The 23,150-nt window shown below is 46.9% G+C and overlaps 1 protein-coding gene across 1 annotated transcript; it reads right to left on the reverse strand.

The window, feature by feature from the left end:
* Window positions 1–6,239: 6,239 nt before the first annotated feature.
* On the reverse strand, window positions 6,240–15,959 carry ITM2A (integral membrane protein 2A). The gene is made up of 6 exons (XM_053955677.1): window positions 15,810–15,959; window positions 12,158–12,289; window positions 11,753–11,941; window positions 10,610–10,720; window positions 9,374–9,524; window positions 6,240–7,316 (listed from the first exon to the last, which is right to left on the reverse strand). Exons 1-6 carry the CDS (start codon window positions 15,891–15,893, stop codon window positions 7,228–7,230), a joined length of 756 nt encoding a protein of 251 aa, XP_053811652.1. The 5' UTR covers window positions 15,894–15,959; the 3' UTR covers window positions 6,240–7,227.
* Between the last annotated feature and the right edge of the window lie 7,191 nt (window positions 15,960–23,150).

The raw sequence follows: 23,150 nt of genomic DNA on the forward strand, positions 1-23,150 counted from the left end.
AATAGCTGATTTAGAAAAAAGAATTGGTTTTGTAAAACCATGAGAACAAAATTATAAAGAAAAAAATGTAGTAATGTCATTGCCTCAGAGGGGAAGACCTGGTTCTGGTTCCTGCTTCCAGCTCTGCTCCTGTCTTTTAGGTCACACCAACCCTGTCAGGGCCAGTGTTTGTTCTGAGGTGCCACCATGAGGTTAAAGGGAGGGGGAGAATGGAGCTCCTTGGGGGTCAGGTACCTCCATGGTCACCAGAGGCTGAGCTCCAATCATCAAGATAATAATTTTCTACACCATTTTGTTCAAGTTTCCTTCTACTCCCATTTCTCCCCCCCGAATTCAGGGAAGAAAATGAAAAGTCCAAGCAACCAGCAAAGGCAGGATGAACACAATGATGTGACTGAGTGCCATAGGGAATTGTGAGAATGAACCACTCTTAACTCATCTCCCATTTTCCCAGGGGCCCAACAGAGCTGTGAAAAGGGAACAACTTGGTGAGGCTCCAGCTCATGGAAGGTCATGGCTTTTACCACACACAATGTCCAGCTTTGCCTCCCCACTTGCACTCCCACAAGTCCCAAGAGAAAAAACTCATTTTAAAGGATTTAACCCACCCAAGCTCTTGTTTTGGCTGACTCGTTTCCCTCATGTGCCACCAGATCACCAGTCCTGTGACCAGTGCCATTATCTGGGACAAAGGACAGCCACAGGACACTGGATATTTAAGGGCAGGGTAACTCCCTGTGGTCACACAAACATCTGCACAGCACCAGAGAAAGTTCTCAGGGGACCTGAGTGTAACAGAAGCTGAAACTCAGAGAGCTGTAGGGTTCTCTGTTTTAATGAGAGGTTTCTTAATTAAGTGAATCAACACAAACCATCAAAGCCCACAGCCCAGCCTGTTCCTGCTGCTTAACAGCCTAAAAATCCTAAAGCAGCACCATCCCAAGCCCAAAAAGAACAGCAGCACTGCCCATATTGGTGTCATGCTGTTCTTTGAGGTCCTTCACCCAAAATTTCTCCCTCTGGGCTTGTCTGTCCCAGCCCAGAGTCTCTAATGGGACTTCAGGTCCCTGGTGAGATCTGGTTCAAATCATCACCGTGCTCGGACGTAGATCCCAGCTCTGCAGAGAGGACACATCTTGCCTTCAAGCACAAGAGAGTTTTGGTTGGTTTTTTCAAAGAAAATAGAAATGAAAACACAAAAACCCAAGAAAATCAAATTATATGGAGAAAGCAGAATGAAGGGTTTTGTGGAAAGAAGCCATCAGCTCCACTGCGAAACAACAAATATTGGGATATATGAGTCTGCAAAAGGATAAATGCACGTTATCCAATATATCTGCAAATGGGATATTTATTGGAGAAACACAAAGTGTTTCTGGTCTAGGGACCTGGTCTACTGGGAGGTAAACTGGCAGGGGCTTGGAACTCAATGGGCTTTAAGGTTCCTTCCAACCCAAACCATTCTGGGATTCTAAAGTCTGTGAAGATCTGCAGCTCACTTTTTCCTCAGACAGCCACAAATTTGGTTTTCCCTCAATCAAGGGGGAAAAGAGGGCCTGAGAAGTGCCCTAGCAGGCAGCAATCCTGGGCAAGCTGTGCTCAGCCACGTCCACCAGCACAGCCTCACCACGGCAAACCCTTGGAGAAGAGGAGGAGCCACGGCTTTGGAGCATCCTCCAGGGATGCAGCAGTGCCCTGCGACTCCTCGGCAGCAGCAGCACGAGAGCGGTGAGGGGAGCAGGAGGGAAGGCAGCTCAGGTGAGGCACAGATGGATCTGATAAGCACAGAGCCCTTCCTGTGCCCCCCCGGGGCTGCTCCGCTCACCACGGAAGTGTCGGCCTTGGGGTGTGTGAAAGTCTGATCCTCCCGCCTGTTTGGGGTTTTTTTTGGTTATGAGATGAGGAGGCAAAGCTGTAGCTGCTTTCAGCTTCAGGCTGGGTGACAATGCACACTGGGAAGGGAAGAGTGGTCTGAAGTGAGGCTTCTACATCACTCTTATTTTTTAAAAAATTAAGGATTAATTAGTGCAAAGGGCTGAGAACATGAGATGACAAAAGCTATGACCACCAAGGGCAGAGAACCCAAAGGAGTGAATTACTCAGCACCAAGTGACCACTGAGATCATCACCCCACAGAACCAAACAGCCTCCACAGCCCTTCCCTCCCAAGGGATTTTGGGCCATCAGGTGGAAGGTGTGGGCTTATCCACAGAACCATGGAATGGCTTGGGTGGGAAGGGACCTTTAAGGTGATCCCATTCCACCCCCTGCCATGGGCAGGGACACCTTCCACTATTCCAGGTTGCTCCAAGCTCCATCCAACTTGGCCTTGAAGACTTCCAGGGATCCAGGGGCAGCCACAGCTTCTCTGAGCAACCTGTGCCAGGGTCTCCCCACCCTCACAGGGAAGGATTTCTTCCCAATATCCCATCTAAACCTCCTCCAACCATGGATCCATTCCTGATGAATCCCACATGCTGACACACTCATTCCAGAATAAAAGCACTGGGTTCCACACCAACAAGGGATTAGGTCTGTGGGAAAGAAGTTCCGTGTTCCAGAATCAGATGTCCACCCATGGATTTAACCCACAACAGCTCCAAACATCAACAAGCCCTAAAATGGAACAGCTCAGGAGAGCCCAAACATTTCTGCAAGACACAAACCACCATCCACAGTGAGAATGAGTCTGCAGACAGGAAATTCACTCTCACAGCTGTTAAGGTGGAATTCAGGGCTGTCACAGCACAAAAAGAGAGAAATTACATTCAAGTAAACAGAATTGTTAAACTATAAGAAATCATTTCCTTGGGAGGTGGAGAGCCTCTAATTACTCTCAAGACAGGAAATACACCCATCCTATTGCCTAGGTAATATCACAAATATATACTCATAATGAAGAAATAATGTTAATGCAATAATGTTACTGTAATTATCCATATTGTAATTATTTTGGTGACAGCCTGGAAGCTTCAATCAGTGCTGGCATTTGGGCTCTGTGCCACAGCTGGCAGCAGAGCCATCCCCCACCCGGCCTGGAATTAGGACAGGCAAAGCAGCTTTAATCCCTCCAAGCCTGACCTCGAGCTCAGCCCTCCCAGGGGGGTAATTCAGCCACAAAGTGGAGGTTCTGAGGGCTGCACCCCATTTATCTGGACCTATACAGCTCTGCTGTGACCCCGCCTGCAGTGCTGTGTCCAGTGCTGCTGTCCCCAGCATCAGAAGGACACAGAGCTGCTGGAATGAGTCCAGAGGAGGCCACGGGGCTGCAGCACCTCCCCTGTGCAGACAGGCTGGGAGAGCTGGGGCTGCTCTGCCTGGAGAAGGTTCTGGAAGAAGAGACCTTCCAGTGTCTGAAGGGACTACAAGGAAGCTGGAGAGGGAATGTTCACCAGGAAGTACAGTGACAGGACAAGGGGGATTGGGCTCACACTGAAAGACAGGAAATTCGGATATACACAAGAAATTCTCCCCTGGCACAGGGTGCCCAGGGAAGCTGTGGCTGCCCCATCCCTGAAGTGTCCAAGGCCAGGTTGGATGGGGCTTGGAGCAACCTGGGATAGTGGAAGGAGTTCCTGCCTGTGGGAGGGATGCAATGGGAGGAGTTTTAAGGTCCCTTCCAACCCAAACATCCTGGGATTCTGGGACATGGGTTCTGTTCAGGTCCAGTGCTCAGTGCTGAGATTTCAGCCATGGCTCATCCCAGACTCTGCTGAGCACAGCTGGATTTTGGGGAGTTTTCCAAGAACTAACAAAGTCCACAGGAGCCAGCCCAGAATTGCTGGAGTCCCAGCAGGCTGTGTCCCCCAGCCCTGCACAGACCCTGGGAGTGCTGCTGGGGGTGGAGGTGACAGTTTCTCCCTGCCAGATCAAGCACAGCTGTTCTGCAGCAGGCCCTGCACAGAGCTGAGCTTATCACCAGAAAAGCCTGGTTTAGACAAGCAGTTTATCAAGTCTGAGGTGCTAAAGCTCCTTTTCATACCAGCCTGAAGCCTCAGGGTGTCTTTCAAAGGTCTCCACACTGCCCCTCTTTTTTCTCCAGATCTTTATCTCAATATATTTATATATGCAAAGAAGTTCAATTTTTACAGATTTTTATGAACAGTAAGCCTGGAGGAAAATGAAGTTCTAATTTAGACCATTACACACTCTAATGGAAGAGTCTGTCACCACAACCACCCACACCTCAGCAGTCACACAGAGCAGCAGGTTCTGCAAAGGGCAACAGCACCTCCTCTGAGAACCAAAATCAACTGTGTTCTTCATAATTGTTTCTCACGTGTATTTCTGATTAAAAAAACCCTGAATGAACTCCCATGTAATGCTGGAAGAGGAACTATCCAAAGCGCTGCATTGCCAGCTTCATGTTGAAAAGGTATTTAAAATTTACATCTAATTGTGAATTTATTTGGTCAGAAAACGAACCTGCTGGCTCCCCCAAGGAAGCTGCCCAAAGTCCCTGCAGAGATCTTGCTGATTGTCCCGTGCCCACAGGATGCTTTTGCAGTAAACACAGATGTAAATGAAGCTCTTACAGTAATTGAGTTTGCATTTGCATCCCGGCAGTGTCACCTCCTCAGTCACTGCACCCATGTCTGTAGTACAGTTCTACTCAGATATTAACAGGGGTTTACACACGTTAAGTTCTAGTATAAAAATATTCCTTACTATAGATAAAACAAAGCAAAGACACTGAGCAGCAGCTGGATGAAGCTTTGATCAAACCATTTTTAGGCTTAGTTTTGGTAAAATAGCTGAAAAACTGTCTGTTGGGTGAATACAGCAAGTTTTTGCCAGTTACACACAGTTTACACCCAAATGTTTGCTGCCTGTGCCATCTACTGGTGCAAAGGACTCCTCTAACTCGTGCTCCTTCCTGCTTCTATAGCCCAGCTGAACACAGGAGCTGCTCAAACCCAAACACAGCATTAGGAGATCCCAGGAATACCTTCAAATTCCAGTATTTTGGCTTGGGCACCCAGCCCCAGCCTAAAACACTTAGGGATAGATTACAAGGCCAAGAGAGCACACGTGGGACCAAACCCAGCTCACCTCAGAGCAGGTGAGAACAATCTGTTCCTCCTGTCCCTGGCTCCCTGCCTGGAACATCCAATAAGATCTGAAAGAACTGACTTCACTTCGTTCCAAAGGTACAGAAGGTGTTCCAGCCCACATGGAAGCAGGTCCAGCATTCCTGGCTGGAGGTGCATCCACTGCACGGACACTGAGCTGGGGAAAGAACAATTCCTGGGTTTTATTTTCCAGAAAATCAGACCTCAGTGCTACAAGCAGGTGCTTCTTACTCTCTACACCCAACACAATCCCCAAGTCCTTCCACTCAAGGCTTCCGAAAGAACTCATCCTGGTTATCCCCCCAGCCAATCCAGAGGAGCAGGAAATCACTCTTTGTCCAAGGACACAAAACCTGGAGGAAAAGCTTCCCAGGGCAGCTGCTTCTCCCAGTAACACCTGTGAGTGAAGGGAACCTGGCTCATAGGGACAGGAATTAGAGCTTTCTACAGCATTTAATTTACTATATACTTCAATTTACTGAAATACTCTCATATACACCCTATTTTAGAGCCAAAGCTCTGGTTTTAGGACACATCCTTGGGGGAAGAGCTGTGTTACTTTCTGTGCTAAAATTCCTGTGTTCTCCTCTCTCCTGCAGTTTCCTGAGCAATGACAGAGCACAGACACCTCTCCCTCCTCTCTGCTCTCTGTGAACAAATCCTGTTTTTCTTCCAGCTGCACAATCCCAGGCACTTTCCAGGAAAGCCACAAGGGTTCAGCAACACTTTAGCTCTGAGCCCCAGCACTTTCAGGGCAGGACTCTCCTGTTTGAGCTTCCAGCAAAGCTCAGGGTGAGAGCTGAGGGTTCATTAACCTCTGTACAGCCCCTCATTAACACCCAGGAACACCCTGGGACAGGCAAACCTTCAATCACAGCCTCATCACCAGCAATATTCAAATGAATTGTAAATACACCCTGTCCTTGCAGTGAACACCCCCAGAGCTGCCCCTGGGGATCCTGTTTGGAGAGCTGTCTGCTCTTCCCTCTGTTCCTCGAGCTCTTCTGGCACCACAAAGCATTTCCACAGCAGCAGAAGAGGAAGTTCAGCTTCACAAGCTCAAAAAGAAGTAAGAGGGTAAGAGAAGAGCAGTGCTCACTGCCCCAGGCCCACAGCATCACCCCCTCACCTCTGAGCACCAAACAGAACACAAACAAAACACCAAAGTTTTAGAGAAACATTTATTATAGGGTTGCAGAATTTATGCCAATATAAAGTCCCTTAATAAAACTCTCAAGTTTATCAACTGCAGGACACTAACTCTTCATTCTTTTTAGACTGCAGCTTTCCAAAAAAAGGGAACGATGCTCTGACTGCAGCAGTAATGCTACTTGCTCATAAAAAGTTGATCTAAAAAGTTTTATATAAGCCCAAGTAGTTTAAGTTTACAACTACAGTCACGTTCACAAGTGAGCTATACCAGAACAGACCCTGGAAATAGGAAGTTACAGGATAAACCAAGTCATAACCAAAAATACTGACAAGTTTTAAGAGCAACTCTATCAGAACCTAACAACTAAATGCCACAAAACCAAACTAAGGGAGAAGAACTCAACATAAGCTCAGGGAAGGTTCCAAATATACATACGAATTCAATACAGTAATTGCACAAAAAGAAACAGGGTAGTGTTAAAGGTTTCTGATCACTGAGCTTGGATTTTACATGCTGCACACATGGTCATTAAAATAAACCTTTAATGAGCCAGATCAGGAAGGTTTTTGAGCCAGGATACGGAGTGCAGAGCTATTCTACAGAACTACACAAGATGTGCAAACCACAGATTATTAATAGTAATCATTCTGTGAAAGTTAAGGTGAACATAACTGGTTCCAGCCAAGGAACTGGTTAACATTTTTATATATATATTTTTCTGCCATTCCCAGATTACACTAAATCAAACACATTCAACAGATAAACTGATATTAGCCTTCTAAAAAAACCTTACTCAAATTTAAGTTTTACATGAGACAACTAAAAAGTTATACCAAGGATCAACAAAAGCTGAAATGGTGACTTTGTCTTCTGAAATACAAGCAATACACAGAAAATGCATAAGGCTTTTGATTATCACTGCACGGTTTAATTGCAGAAGTCGATGTCTAATGCTGACTTCTCCAAGAAGGTGTGACCTGGTCACCTCCCATCTGTCACCTTTCACTGCTGACAGATCTTTGTCTCAACCACGAAAGAGTTTTCAAAGTGTCTGATTGAGTGACAGTTCTCCGCTGCCCGTTTCTGCACACCTGGGGACGAGAGAGGACAAGAGGCTGAGTGAAGGGATCCACAGCCCAGCACTGCCAGCCCTCCATCACTGCAAGACACAATCATTCAGTGCACAGAGCTTCTCCAGCCAGGAATTGCCACCAGAACCTGCTGTGGGGCTGTTTTCCATCCCAAATCCCTCATCCAGTGTGCATTTGCACAGGGTGTACTTTGCAGAGCACTTCACCTCGGGAGGATTTACCTCAATCTGGTTCTTCCTAACACTATTAAAGTAATTTTCTCTATTTTGGGACATGCCAGCACTGGGTCTGACCCAGGCAGTTTACCTGTATCAGCTGTGGCCCAGTAAGATACAGGAACACAGCAGTCCTACCATCAAAGAGCTGCTCTCCTCAAATCACTTCCATTTGCAGTAAGTCAGAAGGATTTAGTTTGTTTAATAAGCAGATAATTGCTCAGATGAAGCAAGAGAAGTACCAGCTCTTAACCCCACCAGGGCACTGCTTTGGTTTATAAACACCTAAAATCCAGGCTTGTCCTTCAATCCCAAGGCATCGGGATGGAGGTGAAGTTTCCAGAGCCCACCTAACAGCATGACCTGGGTTTCTCCCACACCTCCAAGTTACAAGTCCAGGAAATTGCCACAGCACCTGAGGTCAGTTTGATCTAAGATGAACACACAAACTCCACAGAAGCTGAGGGCCAAGGCAGCACTAGCTAAATGAGAATAAATGAAAGGATTTTTCCAGAGAAGTTCCAGGAGTTTATCCACTGCAGTCTCATTTCTGTGTCACGGCTCGTACATTATGTGCTAGAAATGAGATGGGGAAGGCAAGGCAAGACTTGCCCCTGAACAATTTTCTTCTCAGTTGGATCAGATTTCCCACCCTCTCCCCTCCACAGGAAAACAAGGAGAGTTACAGCACAGCAGCTGTACCAGGAAACATTTTCCATTTAGCAGAATCCTTTTGTACAAGTTCTCTGCAGGAATCTTTTACTCTGCAGCAAAGATGTCAACAACATGTTAGAGCAGGATGATCTCAGGGAACATCATAAACACTCTTCACAGGGCTGTCTATAGACACAGCAGCTGTCAATTTAGCCTTGTTCCCAAAATCATTCTCACAACAGCACAGTCACATGCCTCTGCCTCCCATGAGGGCAGGGTGTTTAGTGTTCCTTCATGTGCCCCACACAGAACCCCTCTGCTGCTCCCACAGAGGGAGCCTTGCTTCCATCCACAACAGGATGTTGTGTGCAGCAAGCAGCAGATGTGGCTCCTGATGCTGCAACTGGGCTGAGGAAACTCTTGCCTAAGAGCTTGGCAGCCAAACCAGAGCACAGAGCCCTGACAAACCAAACATTTGCATTCTGAAAGGCTCTAACTGACAGCGGGTTAGCTCACTGCGTTTGGTGGGAGCAGCAAATACAAAAAGATACAGTGAGATACAGTGAAACAAAATTCACAACATCACATTTCTGCTCCCCAGCCTTGTCATAGTAGGTCAGAGCACAGACACTTCAGCTTAGTCCCCATCAGGGGGTGGCAGGAGCACACAGGCAATAAGGAACCAGAGCTCTGCAGTTCCTCTGAAGTGTTCTTCCTCTTTCAGAGAGGAAGCTTGGGATGTCCAGAGCTCACTGTTCAATTACCTTTTTTTTTTCAGAGCAAGTAAAGCAGAAGAAAATGTTTTTATTTGGTGCTCCTGTAACCCAGTTTTAGATAGGACAAGGACAGAATAAGCTGTGCCTACAGAGACTCACCTGATGATTACTGATGGATTATATGAATTTTAAGGTCAAACTAACTTATAACTTTGACCAAAAATTGGAACAGAAACAGACTTAAATTTGGTTTGGGCACGTAACCTGTAATTGTGCAACTGAAAATTTCTCAGCGTGTTCAAATGACAGTTCACATCCAGACAGGAAGGGAGGGGAAATACCCAGCAGGGCCAGGAGTAGCCTCAGCTTCTGCTGAACACTCAGATTTCCCAGATTAAAAACTCCCCAGGTTTAAGTTTTTACCCCTTCCCTAGTTAAACAATACATTTGCTTTTTCCTGAGGGGAACTTACCCATGATTTGGTCTCTGCGCTGGAGCCTGAAGGTCTCTTTTCCCACACAGAGCTGGTAGATGAAGATGCCCAGGTCAGACACGTTATCGATCTCCTCTGTAACCACCATCTCCTCACGCACCAGGTACGTCTGGGGCAGGTAAGAGCCAGTCTGGAAGACACAAAGCCTGAAGGTACAGACTGCTGCTAACAAGGGACAAACCACTGCATTTCTCTGCTTTGGAAGGGATTCAAGCAGCAGAGTTTTAATACCAAGGTACACTGAGCTCAACCAGTCTCATACCAAGGAAGTTAAAAACTGACAGAGGCCATTTCCAACAGCTGCAGTTACATTCAAACAAAGCACAATTAACCTCAACTCTGCAAGCCTCACGTGAAGCAAATGTAAACAGAACCTGGTCAGGTTTATCTGTACACAAAGTTTGCAGCTAAAAGAGAAACAAAATATTGTGAAAGACTCCAGGTTTGAGGCAATGTAATTCTAATACAAAAAAGGCAAGGCAACCTACAAAAGGCTTTACCAGATGCTCCCAGCACTACTGAAATGGTTTCTTACCCCCCAACTCCTAAAAAGAGGGGCAGGGACATACACTTAAAACTTGTCTTCATGGAGCTATAAAAAAGAATGCAACAAGCAAAACTAGACCAGTGGCCTCTAGAACCAGGTGTAAGAGAGCCAATGATTTTTTTAAAAAGTCTATTTGATGCATGATAGCCAAGTATTGCATTTAACTGGGAAGCAGCAGCCAGCTCTATCAACTTGACCCATAAATCATCTTGGAAAAACACCAGTTTTAGTCACTGAAGAGTCAAATGCTTGTGGTGATCTCATAACTGCAGTGCCAATAACTGGGGAACAAGTTCACATTGTTCTTTTCAGCAAAACCCTCACGGGGCGAGAGAGCGAGCTAGCCGGCAGTAACTCTCAGGTTTAGGCTTTCAATCATATTTGGAGCTTTATCAAATTCCTTTCTAACAGCTAAATTTAACCTTATCTGCTGGTTGCTTTCAGCTCTCATAAAGCCAGGTATTAATAAGAGCATTAGGCATGAATCTACTCAACATAATATACACTGACAGCTGGCCTTAACTTCAGTGCAGTGACTGAGCCAGGGGATTATGGACTTTGATGGAGGGAGGACTGTTCTAGCAAGGGCCTGGAGTTCAGGAGCAGCACCCAGCACTCTTAGCAAAGGCAGTCTGTCAGCAGAAGCCAGCAGCAAAGCTCCCACATACCGCCAGCTTGGCGAAGAGATCCATCAGATTCCTGGGAGGCATGACTATGGAAGTGTTCAGGGGGATCACGTAGCAGTTCCCCAGCTGCAGGTCGAGATACGCTGTCAAAAGCTGTTTTAAAAACAAGTTTTTAATTAGTCAGGGGGCCTTTGATTAGGAGAATACAATTCCATCAGGAGCAAGGCAAGCTAAAAAAGCTGGAGATCACTCACAGCTACTACAAAAATGATGCATTCAAGAACTGCCCAGTGTTAAGAACTGAACTGTTACCACTTTGGCAAACCAGCAATAGTTTAAAAAACCTTCCTAGATAAGAGAAAGCTGAATATAAAAGCAGCTTCTGCCATAATTGTAAAGGAGTACAGTTTGTACTAACATAGAGGAAGTATTTGGGAGTATGATCTCATAACTGAAAAGGTCTAATTAAGCATGGTACAAACAAAAGGTATCCAGCTGCTGATAAACAATGATTCCCTTTAAATAGTTCTTCAGGAAAAGTGTTAGTCCCTACAAAAATCTCATCAGCCTTGCCACTGAGTGCAAGAACTGCAGCAACTAGAATTATCTGTTTATTCTATCTGCATTGCCAAGGCTGGATTTACAACCAACCTCTGAGAGCTTTTACAGCTGACTGAGGATAATGTTAACACTATCAACACAAGTTTGATTAAAAATACAAATGAAAGCCACCCTCTCCTCTTTGCCTTACAGAAACTCCATGCAACTACCACAGCACTGTCAGGTTCCAGGTTTTGGCTGCTTGAAGTGATTTTTCAATGCCCTTCTCCTGACACCTGTTTGCAATTCTACATTTTGCTGTGACATTGTGCTGAGTCCTCAGTCCCTTAACTCACATTTATGATGTTCTCCACTTACATGGGATTCTTTATCCAACAGCAAGCGGCACTTGCAGATATCCCACGGGCAACAATAAAGCTGCAGAGCACTGAAAAGCATTTTTCTGGGAAACACCTCAAGAGCTCCTACCCCCAGTGACTGTAACACCCATGCAGAGTTAATCCCTGCGTTCCAGAGTTCACAGGGTCAGCTCTGCCTCGCTTAAAGCCAAGGAGCAGGCTGTGCTGACAGCGAGCTTCACAGCCCCAGAGCCAATCCCGGCGCTGTGGGTGCCCCCACACTGACCCTGTCGAAGTCGTGCACGATGGCGGCGGGGTCGCTGTCGGAGAACTTGGGCACGGGCACGTCGATGATGGCGATGTTGTCGTCCTCGCGGATGTCGGCCTCCTCGGCGATGGGCAGGAAGTACGGCTCCACCGCGCGCTCCCGGCCCTCGTTCTCAAAGTAGCACATCTCCCCACGGTACACCTTGTGCTGGGACACGAGCAAGGGCAGGTAATGAATGCACAAAGCAGCTTTAGCTCTGCACTTCTGTCTGCTGAGACTGAGCACAGCTCTGTCGCACCCAAGGGACACACACTCGCCATGTCCTCATCATCTTTCTTTCCCGTTCATCTTTCCAGTCTAGTGATAATCCATTTATGTTTTTTAAATCAATGCTGTTTAAATAAAAAAGAACTCTCAGATTACCTTTGGCATGAAGTACTTGTAGATGCAGGCTCCACCCACAACAACTCCTGCCAAGATGAATGCCAGGCCCAGCAGAGTCAAGAGACATCTTCCAGATGAGTTTTCACCCCTGTGTGTGGCAACTTCTGGGTCCTTTAAATAAAGAAGGGGAGAACTGAGAAAGGGCAGTTGCTCTGAATTTAAAGAAAGTGATTATCAACTGTTTCACTTTGATCCAGCGTCTCCTATTTCTTCTATGTGTGGGAATTACAAGTCAGCATCATAAAATAAAACACTCACATGAAATGTTACTGCATCAAATTAAGATCAGTTTTCAAACAGTACCAAGAGTATTTTGTGAGTTAGAGGATGTTTTCTAGACAAACCTTTGTCCAGAAACTATTTGAGATGCACAAAACCTAAATAACTGTAACAAAAGATCCTGTGCTGCAGCCACACTGTAGTACAAAAAGCAGGATTTGTAGATCAAGGTCATTAAAGGTGCACAGTGTCTCCAGGCCTCTTCCCCTCCTCCTCTCACTATCACGTGCATTAACATCACTTTTCCTCCCAAAGCCGGATTAACAGAAGAAGCCAAGATGCAACTTTGTCTTTTGGCTGGGGAACAGACAACTGACACGAGTCACCAGGTTTTGGAACTTTTGATATGCACAAGCAAAGTCCATTATGAAAGAAAGTGACTCGTCAGCTTAAACACAGCTTCCAATTATGCCAAATAAAAACAACTCCCTGTGGCACATCCTACCTTGCAGCCTCAAAATAACTTTTTTCCTACCCAAATCTCAGGAAGTTTTGTTTGTAACAGCCTGAAACTTCTCTCTTTAGCTCAGCAGCTTGTTTTCCCTCACCCAATGTTCTCTCAAACAATGACTGCACCCAAAGGAAACTACTCTCCAGTGGTGGTGAGTTGTGCAATCCTCACTGCAAAGGCAGAGGTGGTGTCTGAAAGGAAAATTTAACCTTCCAGAGCTCCTGCAGCACCTTCCCAGACTTCCAGCTGCAAGCCAAGTGAAGAGAACAGCAAAAGCGCTGTCAAATAGCAAACAATCAGAAGAGACATTCTCTCCTGGAATCACACACTGGGCCTGAGTCTTTAAAAGGAAAAAACAAAACACAAAAACAACCACGAAACCCAAAATGTTTAGATAACCCCTATATTTGGTCAAGAATGTCCCTTTAATGATTCCTGACTCCAGGATTTAATAGCTTGCTTTCAAGATCTGCTCTTTGTCCCAGTCAGGAAGGAAGAAAATCGGATTTCACAGTAAAAGATCTTTTCCTTTGAGGTGTTCCCAGAATCAGTGGCTGGGCTGGGCACAGCAGCTTCCACGGCCTTTCTTTATTTGGGTCCTGCAGAACACAACACATTTAGTGACCTGTGCTCCCAACAAGCACCAGCATTATCACCAGGGCTGCAATATTTCCATGCTCAGCAAGATGCAGCAGCATAAAAGTCAGAGCCATCAGTTATGCAAGTGCTGAAACAAACCCCAAGCTGTTTTGTGAAAGTCAATACTCCCACATTCCGCTCGCGCATCCTCCAAACACAAAAATGTTGGTTCAGCAGGACACAAGAAGCTGCTACAATTGGCATGCGAAGCATTTGTTAAAAAAGAAACCAACTACAAAACCAAAGCCAAACCCTGGTTTCAAGTCAGAATGATGCCACATTTCTGTGGCATTGTGTGAAAATCTCTTTTCAGGGTTAAGCAGCTGTAAGATGGAGATTAATTCTGCTCTCTCCACGTTCTCCCACCCTCACCTCCACCTTGGAGCACCTTACTCATCCAGCCTGTCCCTACTTGAACACACCAGTCTGCACCAGTTTTGGCACTGCCGCCATCCCAGCGCAGGGGTGATGTCGACATCTAATTATCTACACTTGCACTACACCTATTTCAAACAAAGCAAAGGTACTTGAGCATATTAAGCAGCAATGTGGGCAGCTGAACCTGAGAGGGAAGAGTTGACAGAGCTGCTAAGAGAACACAATAGCAAGATTTTGCTCGAGCAGGTTACAAAACCTCTGCACAAAGAAACAGGTAAAAGTCGTCAAAAACCTACAAAGAAAATGCAGCTCTAAGCTGTAACAAGCAAAGCAAATGAGGGATAAGAGACAAGAAGAAAAATCACTTGTTTTAACACTGCTGACAGCCCCGAAGAACCTGCAGGGAGAATATGCTGCAAGCTCAAGGGTTCTGTGCAGATACTCCAGGGGACTTTTATTGTGCTGTTTCAGCCAACATTCACCTTTAAGCTTGTTTGCTCTGCACAAATATTCCAGCTAAAGAAGACATTAACAGCCACTCCAACAAGTTTGTCTTGGAGTAAAATTATGAACTTGATGTTTATATGCAACTCCAAGCCCTGAAGTCAAGAGTGAAGAGTTGTTAAAATCCCACGAACATGGGTGCTAACACACAGAATATTCCAAATTGAGAGGAGCAGCTCTCAAGAGAACAGAAAAAAGGGGTATGTTTATTAGAACTATACCAGTCAGAACTTTCACAGTACAGGGCTAGTAAATATACGTATAACCAGTAGCCTCAGGAATAGCTGAGGGGTTTGTCCTCAAGAAACTGGCCAGGCTAATGACATCTTCAAATTTTAAATCCTTTATCTACCCTGTTTTCCCACTTCCTCTCCTTTTGATCCTGTAATTGAGTGCTACTGTATTAAATGTGCACGCATCAAACTGACAGCTCAGAAGAGTGCACTGAGCGAGAAAATCACTCTGCATCCCTTCTCCTTCCAAAGGAAGGCTATTTCAGGTGAGGCTGTGTAGGCTGGTAGGGAAGCTGCTTTCCTGATTACAGCTTAGAAGGGGAGAAAAAAAAGAAAAAAACAGAACTACAGTCCAACTCCACAAGTTTTGTTGTTTCTAAAATTTTCTTACTCTCTAGTGCAAATAAACTCAGCCCATGCCATCTTCCCCGTCTAGAGCCACTGATGTATTTACCTACAGGCTGAGCCTCTCCATCTCCCTAAAAACGCAGGACACCTTCAAAACAAATTTCCCACAAATGGGGAAAGTTCCACTCAAGCCAGCGACGCGCAGCTCGCTGGGAAGGAAAAGCCAACCACAGGGTGCTCGCCTGGGTTTCTATTTAAAACCCTTTATGGCAGGTTTCTTAATTTAAGCGCAACACCGACGCCTCACCGCAGCTGCCGGGAGGCTCCGAGCGCCGCCGGGAGCGGAGGACGAGCCTCAGCCCGCTTTGTTTGCCTGGGAGGCGCCGGCCGAGCGCTGCCCGCGCCGGGGGGAGCTCTCCCTGCGCTTCCCCGGCCGGCCCAGGGCCGAGCTGGGAGCTTTAAAGCGCCGTCAGGAAACGCGGCGCTGGCACGGGCCCAGCTCGACATAAACACCCGGTGCCGGCGCTGGCCCGCGGGTGTCACGGGACAGCGCACCGCCACAGCGCTGCGGAGCGGGACAGCGCCGCGGCGCCCGGGCCCCGCAAGGCTGAGGGGAGTCGGTCCCACAGCCCCGGGCAGAGCGCGGCGGGGCGGCCGCCACACGAGCGAGAGCCCCGCGGCCGCCGCCGCTTCCCCCGGCCGCGAGAAAATGGCGGCGGCTCCGTCTCCTCGCGCCCCCCCTCACACCGCCCCGCTCCTCCCGCCGCCGCCGCCGGCCGGGACACCCCTGTGCCCGCACCTTGTCGGCCACCAGCGCCTCGGCCGCCTCCTTTTTGGGCTCATCCTTGAGGGCGAAGGGCGAGTTGAAGGCGATCTTCACCATGGCGCCAGCGCTGCTGCCGCGTCCCGGAGCGGCAGCGGGGACAGCGCGGAGGGCGGGGCGGGGTCTGCGGTGGCCACGCCCCCAGCCCCGCCCGCGGGCACCGCCGGGAGCGCCCCCTGCTGGCCGGACCCTGACGTGGCTCCATTCCCCCGCAGCTCGCCTCAGGCGCCGGGAGCGGGTCCCGGCGTGGAGAGTCGGGATTGGGAAGGCTGGGAAAGGCCTCCGAGACCATCGAGCCCAGCCTGTGACCGACCCCTACCTTGTCACCAGCACTGCGTGCCACATCCAGTCCTTCCTTGGACACCCTCAGGGATGAGGAATCCAACACCTCCCTGGGCAGCCCCTTCCAAGGCCTGACCGCCCTTTCCATGGAGAAATTCCTGCTGATCTCCAACGTAAGCCTCCCCTGGTGCAGCCTGAGGCTGTCCCCTCTCCTGTCCCTGTTCCTCGGAGCAGAGCCCGACCCCTCCCCGGCTGTCCCCTCCTGTCAGGAGCTGTGCAAAGCCAGAAGATCCCCCCTGAGCCTCCTTTTCTCCAGGCTGAGCCCCCCCAGCTCCCTCAGCCCCTCCTGGGGCTCCCTGGGCACTGTCCCAAAGCTCTGCCCCCACCATGGAAAGAATTTCTTCCTCATGTTGAGGTGGAACTTCTTGTGGTTTAGTTAATGTCCTGTCACAGATCCTGGCAGCATCCTCTGATGCCCCTCGGAGATACTGGTATGGATTGATGAGGTCCCTCGCAGTCGTCCCTTCTCCAGACTAACCAAGCCCAGCTCCCACAGTCTCTCCTCATCAGAGGGATGCTCCAGACCCCTCATCATCCTTGTGGCCTCTGCTGGACCCTCTCCAGCAGCTCCTTGTCTTTTTTGTCCTCAAGAAACCCAGACCTGGGCACAGCCCTCCAGAAGTGCCTCAGAAGGGAGAATGAAACACTCCATGCATTCGACTGTCTGAAACAATCTGCTCCTTCATATGGGTGGAAATCTGTGTCCGTCTCTCTAGAATTTGACTTTACAGCTCTACAAAGAAATCTGGTTTGAATCTGGTGCCCACACCATGGAACCCTCCCTTACAGACAGCTGTAATTAAACAGAGCTGAACACTTATGCAAATATTGCAACAAGTAATTCTTCTAAGTGTAAACAACATGCAGTGTGTATTCCAGCATTCAAAGCATGTTCCTGTTATTCCACAGATGGAATACACTGTGTTTCCTTTCAAGATCATAGGTTTGATATTGCTGCCTTTCATGTCCGTAAGAGTTTTGACTTTGACTTCAGTCAGGGAAGAACAAACTGTTTTATGTCTATTTAGCCTGACTTGGTCTAGTAACAGAAAACACTTTAACCTCATTTTACCAAGAAACCAGTGAAAAATCAATTTTCATGTTTCCCAGCTTTAGCGTGTTGGGAATAAGTCAAGCTCCACTCTCAAAGTCCCTGGAACACAGATTTAGAACTCATTAAGAAGTTTCCTGTGTGGCCAATGCAATATCTGTACTCTCCAAACTGGCGGTTGATAAATGCTGTGAATAATTTTTGGTATCTTAATCGAATGTAATTACTTCATGCTTAAACAAATTGTCTTCAGCTTCCAATTACCCAACACCTTTATTTGAAAAAGAAGGCAGAAGTAAAACTAGAATAGAACAGAAATAGACCCCTGCTTTTTATCAGCTGTACATCCCAGCTGCCTCACTGTCCATGTTCTGTTGCAAGGGGTGGACACACCTGGAAATATTGTGCTCAGAGAAAAAAAAAGTTAAAGAATAGAAGAGGGGTTTTTTTACATTTGTCTGCACTCAAATTTGCAAAACTGGAACTTTCATATGATTTGTTGTGGATTTTTTTTTTTAATGTGCATTTCTGTAGTGTATGTGACAATAATTTATCTTAACATGTTCAAAACTTATTTAAAATGTGCAGTGTCTGGGAGAAAGTCATTCCAGCATCATCAAACAGTTTTACACAGCTGATACTCTCAGTTCAGTCAGCAGCAACTCCTTCCACACACATCTCCTCCTACAATAATCTGAGTGTGTTTTGTAAAATACCAGGTTGGGAAGACATAAGAAAACTCAGATTATTTTTTTCCCCTTCTAGAAATCATCAGGCTGTTTAACTGAATAAATACTAGAGAACTCCATGGGTGAATCTCCCACTTCATCCCTAAAATGCTTTTTCACCTTAGTCCTGGCCCAGTTTTCTTTCAGACTTTTGCTATATATTGATTAGAGTTAGGCCTGGAAATCCCAAGCCATCTAAAGAAATCATATCACTTATTCTTTTGAATTCTGCAATATTTCTGCTTCTCTTTACTGTTAAAATACCCTGGGGTTAATTTCCTGATATTTATCCTGAGGTTGTCTTTATCACCTTGGCAGGGAAGAGATTATCCCCTGATGCTTCATTATCTTTTCAATCCTTCTGGTGTCTGTAAAGTTAAAGCAACACTCCTTTAAAAAAATAACAAATACATGGAGTAAGCTGTTTTAGAGACTGCAGAAATTTGGCCAAGGGAAGGAAGAACTGGAATGCTGTGGTGAGGCTGTGATGCTGTTACCTTTACTCCCAGAGGAGAAAAGTGTATTTCTTAGAAGTGCCACTAAACCCCAATGCCTCCCTTTTAGCAGCAGTGATGACATAAGGAGCCCAGACAGTCTAAGAATATTAAAGACCAGGCTTTGGAAGGTGAGGTTGTACCTTGTATTGCACCAGGCAGTGATTCAGCAGATAATCCCACTGGAAGCTCCTTTTTGAGCAATCCTGAATTAATTTTTAACGTGTAGGAGGTTTTTTAGCTCTTCAATACACTTTTTTTAAAACTCCAGCCATAAGATGTGTTTATATTTATTCTATCTCCTCTTTTTTTTTTTTTTTTTTTTTTTTTTTTTTTTTTTTTTTTTTTTTATGCTAGGAGAATCCTTCCTTACTTTCTGGGAACAGTGGGATGTTCTGTTTATCCTAGTTTTTGAAATAGTCTGCCACTTGGAAGTAGAAGGTGCTGTGTATGTGCATAATCCTGACTTGTGTATCTTGTCCTGGCTCAAACAGAGTGGGAGGAGGAGGAGGCTGCAGGCTGGCAGGACATGTGAGCACATGTTCTGTATTTCAGTGGTCACTCACAGCTCCTTAAACCTGAGTAATGTTTTGTTAGACCTAAATCCATGCACAGAGTTCAGCACTGAAGTGTAAATTCACTCAGCTGAGCCTCACACCCTCACTGGTACTGCAGAGCTCACAGGGACAACGACTCTCAGAGCTCCAACCTGGACTCAAGGTGTAAAGAAACAGCAATTAATACAAGTAATAATTAACAGTTTTAAATATACACTGTATCAAACAGTTGGGTTTTTTACGAGCAGTCTAATTACTGACAGAAATGCATTAAAGTAAACAAGTACGTCATGCAGTGCTGTTAAAAATTAAAGAGAAACTACAAACTCTCTCCTTTCCCAAAGACCTTACCCCAGTTTGACATTTAATATTTATCCAGATGTCTGAAGTTCTGCTTTTTGCCTCCAGTCCTTTCCCAACTCTCTTGCAAAGCATTCCTCTCTCAACACCTCCTCCTGTTTTTCCTCACTCTCCAGCTCTGATATTCCATCTCCATTCCTTCCCTAATCAGTGACCTGGGACCTCTTTCGCCTTTCTGCCTGTTCCTGTTGATACTGAATCCATCCAAAACTGCAAAACTCAGAGCTGCCAGTTTAAACTTCTGTACAGGGAAGTTTTTCCCAATAAATTTGGGCCCTTTAGTGAGGATCTGTGTGTCTGGAGAGGAAATATTGTTTGCTCCACTGCCTTCCCCTACTGCCTGGCAGGCTTCTCTCCACTGCAGCAGTGTTAGATTAGGATCTGTGGCAAGGAAAACACACATTACTCACTTCTACTGATGCCTTGTTACAAAACACCACAACAGGAATGTTGGCTGCATGGAAAGTTGCCTATTTCCATGCGGGGAGAAGTTGGGAGTCCCTTTTCTCTGCAGCGTCCAGCTGTGGGAGGAATGAGGAGAGGCTGAAGGACACAGAGATCCTGTTGATGTGGTCAGGTCAGTGTTGAAGAGACCTCACTGCCCACACAGCCATTGCCTCACAGAGCAGAATTCCACAAGAAATTCCAGTCCTCTGGAACATCTGCCAAGCGAGCAGCACGCCCAGGGTGATCGGCAGCCCCAAAGGATGGAAGGGCCAAATGTGCCTGTGGTGTAACTGCAGTGAGGCAAGCAGAGATCTGTCAGGAACCCGGAGTCCTGGCAGGGCTGTAACAGCATTGCCACACTCTGCTGCTGCAGGAAACCCATCGCTCAAAGCTCAGAGTGTCTGCTACTGAACCGGCCAAATAGACATTTTTGGACAGAGATTCGTGTTTGCCTTGGCACTGAGGGGTGGCATCCGGGATTCCCCCTCTTTCCTTTCAGGCACGCTTTCCCTCAAACCCACTCCAAGAGTTCTCCCACTGGCCAGGTGGGCTGGCAGAGGCTCAGCTCTTCCAGGGACTGCTGTAGGGGAGGAGCCCCAGGCTGGGTTTGTTTTTGTTTGAACGGGACAAACATGTTGGACACCCTAAATGGAAAAGTGCTGAAGAAAACTCACCCCTTCATCCTCAGCATTCTCCCTGTGCTGATCCCTACTCAAGCAGGAGCTTCAGTGGCTCTGCTGTCCTGCTGGAATGCTGCACATCAGGAGAGCCCACACCTACACATGCAGATGCTGCTGCAAGGGGCAGCCTCTTCTCAAACAGCCCAGGCTTGATCCTGCTGTGACCAAGTCATGTTTGAGCTCAGTTTAACCATGAGTGTGGACATGGGAATGTCTCGTTTGGCTGTGCTGTCCAAAACACGATGCTGTCCCTGCCCTGGGCAGGGTGAGGATGTTCCCAGATGCACAGGGCTGGGCTGGCAGAGGCCCCCAGTGCCCTGGCAGAACTCTGCAGCGGGTGGTGAAGCTCGTTTGACTTGTTCTCTGTGGCTTTGCTCTGTGCCTGTCGATAGGGCCGTGCACACAGGCACAGCTCTTTCCTGCCTTAATGGAAGCAGTACCCACAGAGCTGGTGCTCCTGGACTCAGGAAGGATTGCTGGGAGCTCACATCATCAATTTAACATCCATTAAGTCTCCCAGTGAGTCACAGAATCACTGAGGTTGGGAAGACCTCCAAGAGAATCAAGTCCAACCTTTGACCAGACACCATCATGTCAAATAAACAATAGCACTGATTGCCACATGCAGTCATTTCTTTGAAGACCTCCAGGGATGGGAATCCACCACCTCTCTGGACAGCCCCTTCCAATGCTTCACCACCCCTTCCATGAAGAAATTCCTCCTGATGTCCAACCTGGCACAGCTTGAGGCCTGTCCCTTGTTCCCTGGGAGAAGAGCACAACTTTCACCTGGCTGTCCCCTCCTGTCAGGAGCTGTGCAGAGCCACAGGGTCCCCCCTGAGCCTCCTTTTCTCCAGGCTGAGCCCCCCCAGCTCCCTCAGCCCCTCCTGGAGCTCCAGCTCCTGCCCCAGCTCTGTCACCCAAAGATGCAGCTCTGGAAACAACCAAGGAAACGCGAGCCCTGCCTTGGTCTGTTTACATCCCTGTGTATTCCATGCTTACCACCTGCTTATGGAGCAGCTCCATCTGTTAATATGACATTAATGAAGGATTTATGGCCACACCACATTCCAGCTGGAGGATTTGCTTATGTACAAGATGCTGTAATTAGGCATCTCTAAGAGACTGTAGAAGATTTTTGGAGCAAGGGTGAAAAGTCACAGGTAAATCTTTCAAGGGCTTTAGCAGAGCTCTGTGCATCATCCAGAGCTGGACCCGAACTGGAATTGGGAATATGCAGTGATTAAAAAAGGCATAACTCAATTACAGAGACACTTTTCCTACAAACTTCATTAACACTAACAGAAATCAGCCCTGAACTGTGAGTAAGAACACGTTACCAATTTTTGTAGCCAGCTTTCACCAGAAGAAATAATACAAACTTTAAAATAAAAATTACTGGTGGAAAATGAACCTGCCTTCACCCACATCTACTCCTATGGGTGCTTTTTTTTTAGAATACAGGTGTCCCTTTTCATCTGTGCGAAGCCTGTCAAAAATAGCAATCCCACAGAACACCTGTGCTAACAGAGCCGGAGTACAGATCTTGTCAGCTAAAGAGATTTATGGGGCTTTTGTGAAGTTGTGCAGGTTTTCTGTTGAGCAGCAGAAGTGGCAGTGGTCTCCTGTGCTGATGTTTATCTGTGAGCCAGCTCTGAGAGGCAAAGCCTCAGCAGAGTGTGGTGTCTGCTGCTGGGGACGGTGCCAGCTGGGGGTGACACTGCCAAGCCTGGCCCGTGCTTCCTCTTCTCCACGCAGAGAGCAGGAAGCCTCTGATCTGAGCCACGAGTTTCCTCTGTGCAGTGCAGGCAGGAACAAACGTGGTCACACACACGCACAGGCACAGCCTCAAATAACCACGTTTACTCCATGTATGAAAAAGTCTGTTCAAACAGACCTCAAGAAACTCGTTAAGTTTTTACATCCTATTTTGGAGAAGATGCCTTTTGATTTGAAGCAAAAGCAAATCAACTGCCCACACCATTTTTACAGAGCACAGGTTACAATGCAGGAGGTGTTTGTGTTTGTAGCACAGATATCACAGCATGATACGGGAAATAACTTGTGGTTCTTTCTTTTCCTGTTCCAAAAAAATCTCTTCATAGTGAGGAGACACCTGGTGATGTTACAAGGCTTTGATGGGACCTGTGCTGCTGTATTTGAATTTGTTGACTCTCCAGCAGACAGCAGAGTGAACAACATTTGTGTTTTGAAGGATTGGAATTAAGAAATCCCCCAAAAATCAGTGGCTTTCTTCTATTGCATTTTAGTATGAAAGCTCCCAGTTCAAAAGAATGTTTAAGGAAAGCAATTTGGGGCATATTGAAATCTCCCCAAGTTAACATTAAAGACATGCATTGGCCTGAATTTAAGATCACAGAAACATGGGAATGTTTGTTGGAAGAGAATTCTTTTGGTTTTTAGCCCAACCTCCCACTCAAAGCAGAACTATCACCAACATTAGGTTTGGTTTTGTGCAGCTGAATCTTGGAAAACACCAAGGATGGAGAGTCCCCAACCTCCCTAGGTAACCTTCTCCAGCACTACACTCCCTTCCTACTGTTTTTTTTTTTTTTTTCCCTGAGGTCCAACCTGTATCTCCCAAGCCGCAGTTTGAGGCTGTATTCACCCTTTGGCCACTACTTCTTCAGGGAACAG

The sequence above is a fragment of the Vidua chalybeata genome, chromosome 14, assembly GCF_026979565.1.
Source record: "Vidua chalybeata isolate OUT-0048 chromosome 14, bVidCha1 merged haplotype, whole genome shotgun sequence".
In the NCBI taxonomy this organism is placed as follows: domain Eukaryota; kingdom Metazoa; phylum Chordata; class Aves; order Passeriformes; family Viduidae; genus Vidua; species Vidua chalybeata.

Excerpts from the sequence above, each read along its gene's own strand:
- ITM2A (XM_053955677.1), bottom strand. The coding sequence starts at position 15,893 with ATGGTGAAGATCGCCTTCAACTCGCCCTTCGCCCTCAAGGATGAGCCC. Across the intron at positions 11,942-12,157 it reads ACAAGTACTTCATGCCAAAG|CACAAGGTGTACCGTGGGGA; the intron begins GTAATCTGAGAG and ends CTCGTGTCCCAG. Across the intron at positions 7,317-9,373 it reads GCGCAGAGACCAAATCATGG|GTGTGCAGAAACGGGCAGCG; the intron begins GTAAGTTCCCCT and ends TCTCGTCCCCAG.